This window comes from Perca flavescens, chromosome 13 (assembly GCF_004354835.1).
Source record: "Perca flavescens isolate YP-PL-M2 chromosome 13, PFLA_1.0, whole genome shotgun sequence".
Taxonomy (NCBI): Eukaryota; Metazoa; Chordata; class Actinopteri; order Perciformes; family Percidae; genus Perca; species Perca flavescens.
The window spans coordinates 23,010,875-23,031,054 of record NC_041343.1 but is presented as its reverse complement, the minus strand read 5'-3'; the positions used below and the strand labels follow the sequence as shown (position 1 = coordinate 23,031,054).

Here is a 20,180-nt window from a genome sequence, read left to right as displayed (position 1 = left end):
TGAAGGTCACGAACAACTGTGAATGAGTGTGGAGAAGGTTTTGCTCCACTTACATCCAAAAGTACTTGCAGTTGTGTGGAACACACATACAATATATTTCAGTGTGTTGTAACAAGAAAATAGTTTGCATAGTTGTGCTTTGGTTTGATCCTATGTTTCATTTTCGAGTTTCACTTTAAGAGACAAGTTTCAGAGAGTTTTTTTCTTTCAAGATACACGTTAGACAGAATATCCATCCAACCATCGAATGCATTCATCAAAAAAGACGCAAAGAAGAAAACAGCACAAGAGTGTACATGCTGTCTCCACCAAGACCGACGCAGTCCTCCTCTGGGACAATCAGTAGTAATGGATTATTCTGCGTCCACACAGCCCCGGATTTTATTGAGTCAGCATTATTTCTTACCTGCAGGGTTGGAGAAGTCGAGGACGCTAGAGGCCGGGTGAAGCAGGTCGGGGCTGCTGGACGACAGGTTTCCGGGGATGGGCATGATGGCCACGCTGTGACGACACTGCTTGGTACCCACAATGCTGTCGTCCTGAGACTGACCCATGCCACCATCACTAGAAAGGAAACGGGGACGGTAGGGGAAAGAGAAGGGGGTGAAGGTTGGAGTGGAGGAGAAAGGATAGGTGGTATTAAAAGAAAAAGGGTGTGATATTAGAAAGGAGAGAAAGAAACAAGAGAGAAACAGGAACATTAGATTTCCTCCATCAAATAACCTAATGTTCTAAAATTTATTTTAGGCTTTCATCTTGCAGCAGTAGACATTTTACAAAAAACTGCCTGAATGTTTTTTCTCCTTAGTTTTAAGCACAAGAATTAGAATGAGTGCTTTCCCCTTCATTTTAAAAGGACATATAAGAACTCATAACACTGTGGAAAAACATATCAGAAGATTTAATTAAAATGTCTACTCTTACAGAATGAGAACACAAACTATCAATATCAATATTTTTGTCTTTTAATATGCAGCGGTGACACAGCTGAAATTCATCCATGAGGCGGTATCATGAATGGCAGGAACTGATAAGGAGCATTCACGGATAGAGACACACAAGTTCACCAAACACACACACGGCATTGGACAATGAGACAGGTATCAGTACACAAGCTAACAGAGACACAAACAAGCATTGCAAACAGCAGAGCACATATGAAAAGAAATGAGAATGAGAATTTAGCTTATTTATGTGACTTTGTGGGTGTTTTCATTTGCACATTTGTATTTGTGTCATACTCAATGCATGTGTTGGTTTTAGCATTTAGCCCTCTGTTCTCTTGTGTGTCCAGCAGTCGCCCACATTTTGAGGCAAAACTGGACATGAGAGACAGGAGCTTTTCTACCTGGCTCCTCAGCCACACTCAGGGATATGCAAACATCAACCTTTACATTAATGGCCTCATAAGACCTGCCTGGATCTGCATACATGTGGTGGAAATGGCAACTCTTTTGAGACAAAGGTTGGGTATTGTGATTTTGAATAGCCCTGCCTCAAATGATAAATGTGGGTTCCTGAAGGTTGAATAACACTTTCACACTTCACAGTTGCAGCTTTCGACTTTCAAGCTTTAGAATTGACCTTATCAATTTAAAGTAGGCTCATTTATAGCAATTCAGACTGAAAATTACAAACTAAAACATAATGAAAACATAATAAAAGAAAATGAAAGCAATATGGTGTGAAATCTGCACTTGAATGTTGATGATTTATTGATGTTAAATACACATTGCACACATTTCAATATGTTGTCGCTGTGAGTTTGAGACAGAGTCTGTAATTGAGTGTCTGGGACAGGGAGTTCATTTTTGTCCTGCCTGCATACTAATTGTAGCTTCCCTCTAGGTGTGTGTGTGTGTGTGTGTGTGTGTGTGTGTGTGTGTCTCTATCATGTACTGAACACGGTGCAGTATTGCAGGGCTTCCACTAACACAGTCGTGTGCTGCTGCAGCAAAGCCTGTGTAATCTTTGAGTCACCGGTCGAGGTACTGCACTGACAAGATGGAAGGACAGTAAAAACAGACATGGGAAGCAAAGAAAACAAGAGAAAAGGAAAGACATAAAAAATAGGTTGATTAAATAACTTGGAGGGTGGTGAAAAAAGCAGGAGACAAAGACAAAGGAGATTTAGAAAGAGGATAATGGTGAAACTGAGATGAATAAGGATATAGCATGGGGATCAAATAAGACTAGACTGACATTGTTAGATCTTGACTGTATCAAGTCTGATAATATTCACAATTTGACAAATGCGGGTTAAGGACAGACATAATTATACCCGTTTTTTGAACCCAATTACAAATTGCAAAGGACAAAAAACTTTGGTTTGGTATGATATAGTTTTAAGGATTAAGTCCATTAAATATGACAGACAAAATGTCTAGCATAGAAAAAGCATAAAAGATAATTTCTCAAGCTTCAAAGTTTTCATGTATTTAGGTATTTATCTGATTTACTTCAAATGACAGGTGTGCTGGCTGTCAAATGTCATAAAACCAAAATCATCTGCAGCACATAAGAGTCCTCTCTAGTATTCAACACTGTAATTAAACCAAGTTTTCCTTGACATGCTTTGCAACATCTCTTTGCAGAATACAGTTCATTTCGTTGAATAACAGAGCATACAGCAGATTTACTCCAGAGAAGTTAAAATTGGAGAGAAATTAATAGGAGGAACACCTTGACTTTGGGTGAGTAATGAGTTAAAGGAATTAGCATAGAATCTTCAAATCCAGTCCTCTAGTAATGTTGCTGAAGGTCAGTGGTGCTGGTGAAGGTGTGTGGGTGGATGTATGTGTGTGGGTTGATGTGTGTGTGTGTGTGTGTGTGTGTGTGTGTGTGTGGGTGGGTGTGTGGGTGTGTGGGTGTCTGCCTGCGCAGATCTGCAGATGGATACTGAGTCAAATGGTTGAAGGATGGGTAGTTACGCAAGAGGTCTTACCCAAACAGGCCCCTGAAGCAGCAGAGACAAACGGGAGAGAGACGACATTGAAAACCGTGAAAAAAAAAGAAAAACACAAGACAGAAGCAGAGCTTTGCTGAAGTGATTCAGCGATACAAGTGCAGCAGAGTGACAAGGCCTCTCCTCTCTCTCTCTCTCTCACACACACACACACACACACACACACACACACACACACACACACACACACACACACACACACACACACACACACACACACACACACACACACACACACACACACACACTTAAAACAACACAGACACACATGTAGGTTGACAGAATATACAATAGCCAAAGTGTGGACACATTGACATGTTTGCTGAAATAGATAAGCATAAAAATGTTCAGGAGCAATTTCAATTTCATCCAGCCAGCATAGAGCCAGGTGCTCTAAATACAAGCTATTTTGGGGAATATTGACAGAGCTGCTGGTCAAAAAAAAAAAAAATCTTTCTAACTACTCTCCAGGCAGGTCCAGGTGTAAGAGAGTCATAATTGCCTGAACAGTTCTCCTTGCGGGTGGAGCAGCAGCAGTGCAGTGAGCATGCAGTAAAATGTGGATGTCTTGTAGGTTGAATGTTGAGATGCACAAACACTTAATAACACAACTGTTATAGTGATAACAGTATCATGATTTGATGCATTTGACTGTATTACAAATGAAATGCATCACAGGATGTAAATGGCATCATGGGACATGGGTTTACTACTTAGTCGTCATCTCACTAAATCACCTAGACTTCTGAGACAAACTGACTAAAGGCTAAAACCTCTGTCTATTGCTTTCCAATCTGTGGAATGTAAATCAACTGGGCTGGTCAATATGGGACGTGTGTAAAGGCCCATGCACAGGCCCGGACATTTAGATTTGGCAGAAAAACGACTTGTTTATTGCCAGCGTGTCCTTGTCATATAAAATCCTCGTCTAGAGTGGAGCACAATGTCAGCCAAGAACAGAAAGAAGCAGCAACAGTGATGGTGGGTTTGTGTATGCACCCAAGCTGGGCAAGAGCATCTGAATTGGATTTAAAATAGTTAAACAAGGTTATTTTCCTTCATTTAACTTGCCAGGTGTTTAAGAAGTGTGCAAAAGCATTGAAAATGTAGCCTTTTTGAGAAACGGTACCAAGACAACAGTGTTCCCAGGCTGCATTTTTGTGTGCCTTAAAATGGCAGAGTCGTGTGTGTGTGTGTGTGTGTGTGTCGTACTTTAAACTACATGGTATCTTCTAAACATTGTCCTAGGAGCAGCCCGTACCTTTTGAACATATACCGCCAGTAAACAACTTTACAATGTACCCGTCACATTTTCATCCTACAACAGGCATTGATGAATCCCAATTGACCCAAACCACCCGTCTCATCTTCAGTCCCTTTAATCAGCCATCAATTCCTTTGAACCAAAGAGTGGTTTGAATGGTGCCGACCAGCAAAATAAAAAGCTATGAAAGCCCTTGTTGGTCGATAAATAGAACGCAGCGGAGAGCCTTTGGAAGCTGTGCACAGAGTCCGATCAATGGCTGTGTGATAGCGTGTTGCGTTATGAGACAGACACACAATCAGTTTTCATGCAAACGGTGTGGCTTTGTAGACATAATTACTGTCGAGCTGGAAACTGATAGAGCGGAGACAGTGAGAGAGAAAAGTGCGGGAGGGAACGTAGATATGACAGCGTCTGCGCGATGTGTGTGTGAGTTTACAGTGCGTGATGGCCATGCTGACGGTTCGCTCTGTAATTAACAGGGCAAGAAACACAAACACACTGACACTGTATGGAGTTTAATGATGCCTAGAGAGGCATGAAATGATGAAATGAAATCAAGCCTGTATCAGCACGTTACGGGTGGAATATTGAATGTGAGCTTCCATCGGCACAATTGCTTTCAATTGCTCCAGATGCTGCAAGTAAGATGGCTGGTTATTGATGACAACGACAATGGTTATATAATGACTATGCCGACACTGATGCCATTTACGTTTTCATAATTTGGCTGGAACCAATCAACATTACAGCAGCTGAAGATAAGTGAAAGACTAGAAAGAGCATTGCATTCCAGAAACTACAAGTACAAAAATAAAAGTAAGTAAACGCCATCTTCAGAACTATGTTCCTGTAACCACAGCTTGAAATTAGAGCCCTGCACGGGCCAAAAACTCCAGCCCTAACCCGGCCCTGGCCCGTGGTGTTCAAGCCCTACCCGACCCCAGCCCGAACCCGGCCCGACCCTAGACCAACATCAATCACTTTAAGCTCTCTCTGACGCACGTTCTCTGATGCGCTCTGTCTCTGCTACACACGCAAACACACACACGTCACACCTTCTCCATAAACAACATGAAATCAAGGAGAGGGCCAACTTTTTACAGATTCCCCACCGTGGTCAGAAAACACAGGGGAGACACTTTGTTTCTGTCACTATGACTCTAGAGTCGCTACTCGCTCCAATCGCCGGCACTCTCTCACTTCTCACTCTACCACACACTCCCCACACACACGCGGCTCGACGCACACACCAGGCCACAAGTATAAACATCAGGCCACTTACACTTACTTACGAGAGCTCTGCGTGGAGCCTCCGCACAACTGTAAAACGGCCTTAAGATGGGCACAATGAGGAGAGAAGCTAAAATAAGCCCGAGTCCGACCCGAGCCTGATCTGTAAAAAAAAAAAAAAAAAAAAAGTCCCAAGCCCGGCCCGAATGGGCTTAGCCTGTCGGGCTTGCAGGGCTCTACTTGAAATAGGATGGACTTTATATCATTTATTTCTGTGTGCCATCACTTTCCAAAAATATTTAGGTAAGCATTTTAGTTTAAGTTGGGTAAAATCTCTCCATTTCCTGCTCATACAAGCCGCTAGAGGAGGCTGAAATGTGCTTTATTATCACTTCATGAGGTGCAATAAGTAGTTCGGTTCAGTGGCAAAGCTCGAGGCTTAGATTTCTGCTCACGACTCCTTTTCTGACGGCAGATGGTCACAGCTTGCTTCCATACCGCTGCAGAGACAGTAGACCGATCCAGTAAAAGAGGATTGTGGACTGGCTGGAATGTAAATCCACACACACTCACGCTACTGATCATTTATACCTGAAATAACTCATTTATTTGGCCACTTGGGGGAAGTGAAAACAAGATGTGAACACAACATTGATATCGCTACCTCTTTAAATTGATATGGTGAACTTGTTAGCAAACAGTTGCAACATATCTGGAGTTGTGTTTCTGGCCACCTGGTGTCCTTCTGCCTGCTATGCTCGTATGTACAAAGTCTTAACACATCTAGAATGAAATATTACTTTGAATCCATTTTATTCCCATTCATACACAGACTGCAGCCATACAGACAGCAGTGTTAACATAAATCTTACCTGAATGGTTTGGGTGGCAGTATGCTGAAGCGCGTCTTCTCCAGCATCTTCCTGATCTTGTTTCGTCCGCCTGACACAGTGTTGGCCTTCATTTTCCTGGTGCTCTTATGGTCTGTAGGAAACTCCATGTCTCCAGGAAGGTCAGGGATGGAGAAGCGATTGCCTTTTTTCTCCTGGATCTTGGGAATGTGAGGCCCGCCGTTTTTCTTCTCGTGCACAATCCTGCTGAGGAGCTCTTTGAAGACTAGGAGGATGGAGGTTCAGAGAGAGGAGGAGGGAATGTTAATCATCTCAAATTCAAACAATTGGCCATTTACATGCATTGAAGGGTATGGTGTTCTATGTGCATTATTGTGTGAGGACAAATACTCTGACTTTGCTCACCAAATATGTTGGTTTTGGCAGTAAGAGAGAGGTGTGTGTTGTTTCTCAGGATGTCAACAGCTTTGGAGAAGGAGATGTTCTCAAAATTCTGACCATTGATCTCCATGATCTGAAACAAGGCAGACAAAATGACACAATTACAGCAGGAGTAAAAACAAAACAAAGAATTTCCTTCAAAACCCCTCACTTTTATTCTTGACTGTAATCTGAAAGACATTAGTTGTATTCTGGTCTGCCGGTCAGCATATCTGTAAGCAGTTTATTAAATGCAAATAGTGAACAATGTGGTTATACAGTAGTCCTCTAAAAATGACACAAAAACAGAAGTGTGCAGCATGACTGCTGGGTAGCTTAATTTACACCAATTTAGAAGAATAACTTTGTACAGTTTGCAGAAGTTAAATGTGGCGTATAAGGCAATATAACATTTTTGGACCTGCATCAAATAATTTAAAGAAGGAATGTGAATAAAGATTAACATTTTGGGGGGACACAGATAGATAAACTGCCTCTGGTCAACACTTGGTTGTCTGATATTATGTTCCTCTTGTTTCTTACAGATCCTCTCAGAACTTACGTTTTTTTTTACTGCAGTTCAAGCTTCAACTCTGAGCCGAGCCACTGAATGAAACTTGGAGATTGTTCCCAAAGCCTCTAAGTTCTTGTTCACATTGTCACATCAGATGTTAAAAAAAAAGACTGCTGACCTGGTGATCATGAGACTATACAACCAAAAAACCCACAACGTGGTTAAAAACAAATCTGCCCTCCTTCTGTAAGGATGACTTTAAACATTTACTGTAGCATTCATCTTCCGGGATGCTTACCTGCTGTTTACTGCATTACATACAGTGACTTTTGACCAGTTGACGTCAAGTTTCTGTATTTTTCCATTTATCCCACAATTTAGTTGAAACGTGTCTATATTCTATTGTTATGTGGTTGGATGATTCTCATCTAACCGGCTGATTAGGGGCTAATTAAAATAATGGATCCACACGAATGCTACTGGCTAGGATAGCGATGTAGCAAGCATATTATAGGTTCTGTAAAAAGGCTTTTCTCCAATGTCATTCTTTAAAAAAAAAAAAAAAAACACAGGTAGCAATGTATCATATCTAGTAGAACTCTGTATTTTATGCCCTCTCACCTGATCTCCTCGTTTGAGTCCGGCTTCTGCTGCCTTGCTCCCAACTTCTACCGACTCAACAAAGATGCCGAATCCTCTCTCGCTACCGCCCTGAACGCTGAAGTAGAGCGGTGACTCCCTGGACGCCTTCTGCAGAGTAATCTGTCTCCACTTAGCCTTGGCTGCACATGCTATGTTCAGCAGCCGCAAATGGCCCTTCATTTTCTGACAAGGAGGGAAAAAATGGGAAAATGATGAGCTTGAGGAGTCTTGCATTTAAATTAGCTTTTGTTTACGGAGGTGCGCAATGTAGTTTTTACATGAGAATATAAATGATAACACAAGGTATGTCTTTAGGGACTCTTACATTTCTTTTAAGCTAACTAAATCAACTGAATAAAAAGTGACAAGTTAAAAGTTGAACAGAAAACGGAAGTAAAGAATAAGTTTGAAATGTTGTTTGATCTTACGGTGGTTTCTAGATGTTTCTCAAAGTCCTCCAGGAAGTGTGTCATGGCCGGGTCACCCTCAAAGTCATTAAAATGGTTGTTGACCCACAGCAGCACTATTCTCGTCACCTGTGAGACACAATGACAACTTTCTTTAGTGGAGCAACAAAACATACACTTCTTTTTGCACAGTTCCTGTCACAATGTATTTTCACTCTCCAGTTCTTGCACTATTTGAGTATGAGTTGCTTTGACAAGAAATGTGTTGAGAGCTCTACAGAATGCTTATACTGTAGGTGTTGGGTCAGAGGTCCTATCTAACTACTTTGCAGGATCTTGGCAGCTGGTAGTTGCTCAGCGACACATTAGCAGGCTAAATGCTTGGCAACATGAGGGCTTTAAATGCAGTCATCCTTACTAACACTGTTACCATGTTGTCAAACATTGCCCATGTTAAATATTTATCATCTATATATAATAGTTCAATCAGTTAACAATAACTTTAATGGCTGCCAAGCAATTTTTGTTACCCTAACAAAAAAGCAGCCCTAATGGTCAGATTTCAGATTTTATTTAGTGCAATTATACTGTATATCTATATATACACATCTGTCTTTATTTTCTGAAAAAAATAAAAATAAAACATTAAGTAGCCTACTGTAAAATAATAAAATATTGACCATGTGCATGGCTGCAGATACATTTTTAACAACTGGTTGACTGCTTCACTCTGCCCCACAATAATTAGAAGAAAAACTTTAAGCAAAGGAAATTCGGAAACAATTATTTCTGCAACTTTACACAGGTTGTTATATTGTGCTACCCTTTGCAAAAGGTAAGAGCGGCAACCAGTACATCAACACAGAGCATCAATCAATCCACTTTTCACACTCTTTCGTTTCTCACGGCATCTCTTTTCCTCTCTTTCCACATTCGGTTACTTTTTCGCTGATCGGTCTGTGCAGGATTAGATCCTTTCTAACGGAGCTGAAGATCATAAGCCTGAATGACAACCACATAAAGACTATTGACAGTATAAGCCTAATCTTAGGTTAAAGCAGTTATAGACAATGCGTTTGTCAGACATGAACAAATCACTGCTGGGCTCAAGGACAGCTGAGCTGGCTGAACTTGTATCGATCAGCATGTGAGTGGCACAATTCTCATCGACATGCATGAATACAAAACATTAGGAGTGCTGATAGGAGCTTAAGGATACACACACATAAACACACAAAATAGTACAGAATAGATTAATATATGCAGTTTTCACTTGGTATGCATACACATCACTACTACCCTGCAATATTTACTTGCACAGAAATGCCTCAACATTCCCATTCCAGCCAACTTGACCTATCATGTCCACTCTTATGCCAACACAAACTCAAAAGTACAGACACACATACAAATGTTGCTGGTCTACACACACAAACCTTTACTTTATTACTCTTCTCCTGTGCAGACACACACAAATGTGCACATCCATCCACATACAGTACAAACATACCCGGAACTACCAAAACCAGCCGATCACACACAAACTCACCGTGTCCCGGAGGCTGTCAACATGGAACCACTCCAGCAGTTTCTTGCCGACCTCCATGGGATTTGACAGGAAGGTCCTGTACGTCAGCAGGAAGTCCTCGATGTAGGTGGGGTCCACCACCGACGGTTCCTCCACCAGGTGCATGATGAGACGCTCCGGGGTTCCCTAGGGAGAAAAATATACACACACTCACATGAGGATACTGTACATGGAGAAAAATATACGGTACAAAAATCATACATACATGTAAGGCAGCAGAAATGACACAGGGGCACATATAATCTACAGTACACAGACACTTGCGCGCATACAAAAGCCTACACATGCATACTCGCACGTTGAAGCAAGCAGGCACAATTTGAATAAATTATGTCGGCATAAATCATAATATTGACAAGGACATAAACTATAAAGATACAGCTATTGAACTAAGCGGTCAGTCTACCATCAATAAAACAAAGATGTGCAGACACGCACGCACAAATGCACACACGCACGCACCTGCCACACACGCACGCACACACATCTTTTAATTTCTCTTCATAAGTAGCAGATATACAACGTCTAAGACACGAACTCTACTCCTGTGGTTTGAGCGAGTTTGTTAATGTCATCAGAGCAGAGGTTTCTGGGGGAAATGATTCTTTTACAGGGAACAGAAACTACAAAGGCATCCACTTTTGTCTGACACAAAAAACAACAAAGCCAAAATCGTAAGCAGAAATTCTAACTGCACTGGATATGTTTTGGAGCAAACAATCTTCCTCGAAAAGGGTGGCCAAAAGAATCATTCAGGCCCATTATCCGATCAATACCTGGCTGCCTCTGGAGGCTCAGGGAAAGGATCAAAAGGCCTTGGAGCGCACGGCAACGTAGCATACAAGAAAATGCTCCGGCAAACACTAATAGTACGAACGGTGCCTCAGAACGGTCAACTAAGAACTCCGAGCAGCTGCATTGATGTTTTTGCAGACACTATATGGGAGGGCATTGTCGATTCATAATGAGATGGTACTCAAATCAATCCAAGGCATTTTTTTTAGTACATAATAATGAGAAAAAGGGTGAGTTTTGGGTAAGATTAAACATGCTTATTAGCCTGCTAGCATGCAGCTCAACCTTGGGCATTAAACTTTCCTAGTGTCCTTCTGTGCTTTCCTGCCTCATGTTGTTTAGGGTATGTTCTGGAACAAGGTGAAATGTATTTCTACTGTATATTGAGTCAGTTAACAAAGGTTGAGCCAGGCACTGCGTTATGGGTGGGCCTGACGGGCCGAGGCCCACCCACTTTTCAACAGGCCCACCAAAAACATTTCCTCAAAAAACATTAATTAATTAATATATTATAATTTGGTGAAGAATTATTAAAAATCGGCAAATAATCTCATAATTTGTGCTTTAAATTGTCTAAATGTTTAGTTTTCAAAAACAATTTAAAAAAACTGGTCATGTCTATTTTTATGTTTTAGCAGACAGTGAGGTTCGGATCGGATGTAGCTTGTAGGTATGCTAGGCTAGCTCCCATTGATCTGAGCAAGTGAAAATCATTTCCAGTAAGGCACGAACGGTCTCAGAGTCATCGCTGCAACCAGGAGATGAAGGAGAGCTGAGATCCACAACACCTAGCACATCTTTGTATCGGCCAGCGCAGGATTCTAGCGCGGAAAGCGCGGCTAGCGCCGGTGCTAGTGCCTTTGCCTCTGCCTCGCGAGTGGATGATATAGCCCCTGTGGATATAGTCCTGTGGATCGGTCTTCCGTGGATGAGCCCGCAACTCCACCAGTGCTAAAGTATCCGGTCACTTCTTCTGCTTTAGGGAGTTTAATTGTGTAGGACTGCCAGAGGATAACAGTAAGGTATGTGGCTACTCTGCCTGTATTGTATTATGTCGTTATATGAGATATATGGATTAAAATAATCAATTCATAACCCGCTACAGAGCCAATTGCACCTGGCTTACTCTACAGGGCTGCAGGCGCAGTTCTATTTCTATAACAGCTTGTTACTGTTGTCAAGTTGTTGTTCCCTCATGGTTTTCTCTCGTTATGGCCAATAATGCTTTAGGGCTTGTTAATGCGATTTATTTATTTTTGTTAAACATGAATCATCACACTAAAGTAAGGAAATAACTTGAGTCTTGTTTTACATGACAGATGACGTTGTCAATGAACAAGTTCTGTGGCCGAGTATTGATTGAAACTGTCGGGCAGTGTTTGTGATTTCTATATTGTTGAAAACTTAAAACACTTGAAAAGAATTGTGAAATATTCGGCCTCATGTTATACGAGCAGAACTAAACTATGTTTTGGGGAAATATTAGATTCCTGACCACTCTTACAGTCTATAGGCCTTAGGTTAGGAGAGATGCGCTATAGCGCAGCCAGGTATGGTAGTAATGGAGATTCCAAAGCGCTCTTCTTTTGGGCAGAACCAAGGAGAGCGATCGCGGATAGGTCCATCCTTTGCACCAAAACTTTTTACAATGCAACAACATATAACATTTTTTTCTTTATTATGTAAGCACATATAATATATATAATATAACAGTATATTAGCCAGTCATTTGTATTAGGTTAAACAGGGCTTTGATAAAGTTTTTAATTTAAGGCCCACCCACAATTGGTCTGGCCCATCCAAAACTGGAATCCTGGCACCGTGCCTGAGTTGAGCTCTGGGTGAATACTAGTCTAAGCTTACGTTTGAACCTCAAGAATTTCAGTGGACGTTTCAGAACAGCAAAAGGCCTTCTTGAACCCTGGCTGAACTCCAGTTCCATCACATCAAACAAAAACATAATTCTAACATTTAAAATCACTAACCTTGATGACAATGTGTCCCTTCCTGGTCCCGCTGCGGTCTAGCTCGCGGTGCTCTTTCACCATCACGATCTCCCCCTCCTCCTCCACCTTGTGTGTGTTCTTCTCCACATGGTTGAGGATGCGCCAGTAGTCCTCCTGGGCGACGCAGACGAACTGGTCGAGGATGACATGGGGAAAGCGGGTGAACTTGTGGTAGAGCAAAACACTGCTTGGCACCACAGTCGGGTAGTCAAACAACCGCAGAGAAGAAACATGAGGGCGGGCAGAGAGAGACATGGGAGGAATGGACGGATGATGGAAGGTCCAACAACACTATTCCTCTCTCTAACTAAACTCAATTAAAAAAGGCTCAATACCTATGGTGGTCCAAAATCCTGTCACATAGCCATTTCGCATAAGCATCCTTCCATTTGACACTGGAGCTAAACTAACTTCCCATTATACCACACTGCACAGAATGTGCCAAGACATGACTCTTCACTAACCTAAAGCATTATCGCCCGCTGCACTTCCCTTGACTCAATCATCAATTTCAGCATTTGGCTCGCTAAGTCTGACCTCTGCAACTTCCTGTGTTTCTGAAGACAGGAAATGATGCGTGCAGTGGAGGAACTAAGCAGTGTGGACAGAGAGGCGGTTACCGCAAGTACACGCTAGGCTACTTTCACGTTTGAAAACTCATTACCATCACATCCCAGCTCTATATCAAGACTGTGAGAAACCTGGATGGCTATTTGGAAACACGTCTTAAAAATACACCACTACATGACAATGTGCAACAGACCTGTGGTTTAACTGATGCCCAATATTCTATTTTTTTTTTTAAAAGGTATACCAAAAGCAATGCTATCATAACTTACAAATGTCAACTTTTATTATAAATGTCAGGAAGGTGAAATTGACAATCTCTAAATTCAGATGTGTCATTATTTAGTTACAGTTACACTGTCGTATAAAAAGCCCTTCATACAAATTAACTCAAAAATAATTTAAATTCAAAACCATTGAATTCATGGTATATTATGAAAATCAATTATTCATTATAATCAATGCATGACTGCTCAGGTAACAACGGCAATATCATATCTCTAAAGAAATGATTTATCTCTAGTTGACAAGTTGTGTCAGTGCAAGCAAATACATTAGTTTTTAAAGCGCCCATATTATACTCATTTTCAGGTTCATAAATGTATTTTAAGGTTGTACCAGAATAGGTTTACATGGTTTAATTTTCAAAAAACACCATATTTTTGTTGTACTACACAGCTCTCTCTCACTGCTGCAGATCCTCTTTTCACCTGGTTTCTGTTTTAGCTACAGAGTGAGACCTCTTTTCTTCTTCTGTACTATCTTTGATTGCACTCGCACATGCTCAGTAGCTCAGATGTAGATCATGTCAGCTAGCTAACTCTAGAGACGGTAAAAGAAAGCCTGTTTCGCCAACTTCGGTCAGTTACAAGGCAGGATTAGCTGGGAGACTTCTAAATCAGGGCGCACATGTAAGTAGTTCTTTTATAGATTATGGTGAACTTGTGTGTGTTGTAGCAGTGCTTTGCTATTGAGAACGAGGTAGCATGTTAGCGTTAGCATTACGCTATGAGCTAACGGTTGCGGTTAGCCAGCTCGTTTCGGCTTGTGACGTCACAAGCCGTGCCGATTTTGAACAGCTCACCAGGAGACTAAATGCAGGACACATTCAGAAACCGTATCTCACTCAAAACAGCATGGATGGATTATTTTCAAAGTCTGTATGTGTGTGGAAGCACCAGAGACACAAAAGAACACCCCAAATCACCCCAAAGTGTTTTTTTCATAATATGGGCACTTAAAGCAAACTGAAATGCTATCACCGTCTTTTTCAGCTACAACAGGTTGCTGCAAAATGATTTTGTTAATAATCATGTTGAAGCTGTAAGTGCACATCAACATCTTGCAGTGAGCAGCTCAACCATTATTTAATGATTCATTTAAAAAAACAAATCTTCATCAGTCCTCCTTACCTGGCAGTCGTCCCCTTTGGTGCGAACTTCTCCACTCATGTACTGTTTGTCCAGTGAGGGTGAGATGCCAAAACTGTTGCCCATACACAGAGTCTCCACTCCTCCCTCTGGATGGCTGATCTCCACTGCCCCGTTTAGGATAACGTACCAGAGGTCCAGCTGCAGAAAGGCATACAGAGACGACATTTTTTAAAATCATCAGGCATACATCAAACACTCAAACTTTTCCACAGCTAAATCAATATACTTTTCATCCATGTGTACATTATATTCCAAAACTACTCTTATGTAGTACCAGGGTAGTGTGTACAAGCAATAGCGTCAAATATATAACGGTTTGACTGTGGATCAGAATAAAACAGTGCGTTTCACTCTGTAAGACTCATCATTAACATCACTTGGCAAATGTAATGAAGTAATGAATGATCTAAAATCATCAGATTTCAAAGAGCACACTGGATATCACTGTATTGTTTGAAGGATTTGGAAGTAGCTGCACTATCCAAGCAACAGAATTATGCTGTGCAAGAATGGCTGTTAAAATGGCTATATATTACTAACTGACATGTATTATAATGTGAGCATTATGTGCGTTGAGTGAGGTATGAGTATGGCGGTAAAGGGGTATTGTGTCTATATGGTGGCTTTTGAAAAGGAAATGCTGGCAGGCGTAATATAACAAGCTATTCATCCACGGGTGTGAGCGGATGGAGAGAGGGTGAGTGTGCCCCGGGCTGCCTCCGCAACTATAACCAATATTTCCTCCTCATTGCCTTTTCATTCTCTGACTGTTTCTCACCCTGCCAATCTCCAAATCTCTCAGTGCTTCTGTTTCTCTTGCTTCTAGTCAGCCTCTCACTCTCCTCATTTCTCAGCAATGACGAAATGGTAATAAGGAAGGTGAGCTAAGGCAACGAACCACGTACAGTACATAATAAACACAAACGTTCTTTAGAGGGTATTTTTATAATGTTTGCATGAATCACTTTTTTATCATACATAATATGAGTTTATATCTAGAATATTTATGTCAGCCTGCAAAGGTGGGTTAACTATTATTTGTCAAGTTCTTATTCTTGAAATAAAATGGTCAGTAAAATAACTTTAGCTGGTTTCACACTCTACCTGCAATCTCTCCTCCTTTCTGCATCTCACCTCTTTTTACTTCTGTTAGACCACTTTAGTTTATTTTCCTTTCCCTCCCTCGCTCACTTAGCAGAGTTGTGTTCATTTGTGAGAGGAGCCAAGTGCTTCTCTTTGACCTTCAACACGAGTCCACAGAGAGACAGAGTGGAGGAGACCTGTCCGTCAACTGACTCAACAGAGACAGTATGAAGGCACAGACACCTATATGGTGCACACTGCCTTATCGCGTGTGTGTGGTTTTGTCCTGCTGACATGGATTCTCTTCCTCGGCAGCTGGCAGTTCATTGCCATCTATCGCCCTGTCGGTTCTAATGCTACTGTGTGTAACCAAACAGCCATGACAGAGATCCTGTTTCTCAGGCTTGTAACTTAATTAATTAGCTGTGTAGCAGCTCAGCCTTTTACTCCGCAGTGACTTTGCACATACCAGTTTCTGTATAAGAATTAGCTTGGGATAGACTGGAATATGGTGAGGATGTGTTTGTCTGTACGCACAGAAATGTGTCAACAGCTGTATGTGCTCTTTCAAACCTCTGTGTGTGTGTGTGTGTGTGTGTGTGTGTGTGTGGTTCCATGTACTGTGCAGTTTCGTGTTGTTTATTCCACCCTTTCTTTATGTTCTATTTTACCAGCTTTTGCATGTTCTTATTACCATGCTTGCCTGCTACAACTCTCTTTATGGTTATGTGTATTTTAGTGTGCTCTTTAAAAGGTTATGTCACTGTTTTGCAGGCCATGGAAAGACAAATGTAAGATCCTTTAACTGTAATAATATTAATGACCCAATTAAGAATTATGAAACACATCTTGTTTTTGATTGAATAATGATCAACACCAATTCAGTTGGTAAGGGAATTCAGTGTAATAAATTCATAAAAATGTAATAAAACAAACCCATTGTGCATTTCATAATTACCCTGTTAGTGATTATTCTTAGTGGGACATACAGCAAAAGAGGCCAGTAACATGAAAACATAATAACTCAATGCATAAGAAATATTCTTACAAACCTCAAATTCTGAACATTAATTTCAAAAACGTTCTTAAACTTTTAGAGTGACCTGTAACAGTAACTGTGATATATTTCTCTTAACATTTCTGTGTGTGCTATTAGTTTATTCATACCTCCTGTTTGTCGTGTAGCATGACGGTGCCAGCCTGCTCCACCACCTCAAACACCATGACGCTACACAAGTCTCTCCGCACGGACATGGTCATGTTGGCAAAGGCAGGCAGCTGGTGCATGAACTCCAGTAGTTGCTCTATTTAGCACAAACAAGATGAAGGGCAGAGAAGAAAGCAATTGAATGGAACAGAAAGAGAATGTATCGATAAAATTAAATGGTCCCTACTGCAAGCAAACCCTTCTCACATTCAAATCAGGGCTAATGTCAATTCAAGTACAAAGAAAAAATATTTTAGAAAGTGTTTAAATGTTAAAATTGTAGTCTCAAGGATTTCAGGAAAAAAAGATTTTCATCAAAATCCTAACAACCTGTAACCTTATAGAAGTCAAACATCACAATAACATAGGCACACACATCACAGTATATGCTAATGCCATACTTTTATTAGCCAGGAGCAGTGCATACTACCAGTGCCTAAGATTTTCATGCCTAATGAGAAACTTTCACAGCATGTTCCTTCCCTACAGATCTTCTGTCTACCTCCTCTGCACTGAGAACACAGTGACCTAGCTCCAACCTGCACACTATGCAGCCTGGCTAAGTAGCTACCATTTATTTCCCCTGCTGTTATCACCTTATTCATTTCCTCTCTTTCATTTTTTTCCTTTGGTCTTTTAAAATAATAAAAAATGATCACACTTTTTAAAGTAATTGTTAGTGTTTCTAAACAGTGCATTTTGGTTGGAAGATGGTTTGTCAGATGAGAAAACAGAATCACAAAGTTTAAATTTGGTTTAGTACATGTTGAGTACTATGAGTTGAAACCACCTTGATCTGGTGAGCTAAGCAGAATAAAGCTACACTAGACAAGGTTATATTATGTGAAATACTTCTCATAGGACTAAATGCTGTTGTTTGACTACTCAAACCTGGATAAAGTTAATTGAGTCATTGATCAGGCAGTGATGGAATCTACATGCATTATAAGGTTGTAATCCTATTATAAATATTTTGATGACTATTCAAGATAGGCACTGGTTCCCAACCTTTTTGGCTTATGACCCCTTAAAGGTGCTCTAAGCGATGTCACACATTTTTTAGGCTTTTTTTAGACATTTGTTGTCACATACAGCAAACATCTCACTATGCGCGAGCTGCCAGTCCCCTGAACACACTAAAAAAACACGGTCTCCGTAGACAGCCCAGGCTCCACAAACGTCAACGAAAACAAACCGTGCCAACCTGCACCACGAAACATAACAAACTGTGTTCCAGCCAATAACCGACAAGAAGGATTTGGGGGTTGGGGGTTAGTGCACGGAAAAGAGGGAGAGGGGACGGGATGAGGAGGAGGGAGGAACGAGCTAGCCTCCATTTAGCCCACCTTTAAAAGAAACATATGTCTTTATGCTACCCCTAATCAGATTGCAAATGTTTATAGGTTGAGCAGTTCAACCAAGGACTGAAAAAATATATCTATTTATTTAGTTGTTTTTTTTAGGTACTATGTGAGCCAGGGTTGAACTTAAAGGTCCTATGACATGCTGCTTTTTAGATGCTTTGATACAGGCCTTAATTGTCCCCTAATACTGTATCTGAAGTCTCTTTCCTGAAATTCAGCCTTGGTGCAGAATTACAGCCACTAGAGCCAGTCCCACAATGACCTTTCCTTAGGATGTGCCATTTCTGTGTCTGTTGCTTTAAATGCTATTGAGGAGGAGAGAGGGGGGGGCAAGGTGGAGGTAGGGGGTGTGGCCTTGACCAACTGCCATGCTTCGCTCATTTGCAAGCCATGATGTCTCTCTCTCTCATGGGTGGGCCAAATTCTCTGGGCGGGCAAAGCAGAGAAAGGGGAGGTAACCTTTCCCCTTATGATGACATAAGGGGAAGATTCCAGATCGGCCCATCTGAGCTTTCATTTTCTCAAAGGCAGAGCAGGATACCCAGGGCTCGGTTTACACCTATCACCATTTCTAGCCACTGGGGGACCATAGGCAGGCTGGGTGAACGCATATTAATGTTAAAAAACCTTATAAAGTAAAATTGTCATGCCATGGGACCTTTAAGACCTTGCTTCCCTCCCCTCAACTCCTTTATCTCTTTTCTCTGAATGAGCTGAGTGTGACCAGTCCGTTGTGAAGGCCATGGGAAGGCCAGCCTCCCAGCAGGCCCGGCCAGCTCTCTGATGTGGTCTCCTTCTCCTCCAGGACCCCAACGGGTCCTGCTAATGAGCTTGTCTCTCTGATTCCCTGCTGAAAAATACACACTGGAAGGGCACTGGTATTTAGAGACCACTGAGGGGGGTCTCTTTGCTAGAGGGGTATTTGTGTATCTCCTCTGTGCTCACTGAATGATAGATGGTGTCTACGAGGGCTGTATGTCCTGTACATGAAGTCTAAAAGTAGCAACTGACAGTCCTCAAGTATATAAAGTGACATGCAGGCACATACGGTCTAAGTGCCCCATTTCATTACAATTAAGTGCATTTTATTGAAATATTAAGTGTACTATTCATTAGTTGATCACAGACGAGCAAAAAATAATAACATTTCCGATCACAGAGTTAGACTCACCGATGTCGTCGTCGTTGCGGTCGGCTGGGTCTTTTTCCAGACTCTCTCGGACCAGGTCTCGGCCCAGAAGAGTATCTGAAGCTCTCTCCAAGTCCTCATCTTCCTCCTCTTCTTCGCTGTCCACCGCAGCCTCTGGAAGTCCAGACAGGTCCACATCTCCCAGCTCGCTCTCTGTGGCCTGCAGAAAAGACGGTGGAGAAGGCAGCACAGTGGTTGGTAAAAGTATGAGGGCAGAAGGAAGAAGTCTGTGGTCGCTTAACTTAAGTACTGTATGTTGTATGCAATCTACAGTATGTATCTTATGGATGATTTTAGGATATATTGGGTGTCATTTTCCTTAGGATTGAACCTGCTTGACTCAAGAGAATTGATTCAAAGCACGTTGAAATAAGGTTAAAGGGTATTCAGTACCATTGCATGACAATTAAGACATTGGCACATAGCAATCAATTCTATTACATTATTGGAATATAAAAGGTGCACAAGACAACTTCAAAGTGATAATCTTTATTCATTAAATATTTCATATAGTTTCAGACAATTAGTATGTCAGTTATAGAATCAAACAGCATCAAGGCTTTGGAAAATGTATGTCCTTCAGTGGAGCGAAATCTGTAAAAAATCTTAAGCTGTCTAATAGCCCCTCTAACTGTATAGCTCTATACCAATC

General features: G+C 41.4%; 1 protein-coding gene across 6 annotated transcripts in view; it reads right to left on the bottom strand.

Moving 5' to 3' along the window:
* The window catches only part of rapgef6 (Rap guanine nucleotide exchange factor (GEF) 6), a 159,497-nt gene that overhangs the window by 28,871 nt on the left and 110,446 nt on the right, over window positions 1-20,180 (bottom strand). For all 6 annotated transcript variants that reach the window (XM_028595451.1, XM_028595452.1, XM_028595453.1 and 3 more), the window contains 10 exons: window positions 19,511-19,688; window positions 16,936-17,072; window positions 14,665-14,823; window positions 12,665-12,817; window positions 9,846-10,010; window positions 8,318-8,425; window positions 7,869-8,072; window positions 6,719-6,827; window positions 6,335-6,578; window positions 407-564 (listed from right to left, as the gene is read on the bottom strand). In XM_028595451.1, the coding sequence (XP_028451252.1) occupies window positions 407-564; window positions 6,335-6,578; window positions 6,719-6,827; window positions 7,869-8,072; window positions 8,318-8,425; window positions 9,846-10,010; window positions 12,665-12,817; window positions 14,665-14,823; window positions 16,936-17,072; window positions 19,511-19,688 (1,615 nt within the window). The remainder of the gene's footprint in view (window positions 1-406; window positions 565-6,334; window positions 6,579-6,718; window positions 6,828-7,868; window positions 8,073-8,317; window positions 8,426-9,845; window positions 10,011-12,664; window positions 12,818-14,664; window positions 14,824-16,935; window positions 17,073-19,510; window positions 19,689-20,180) is intronic.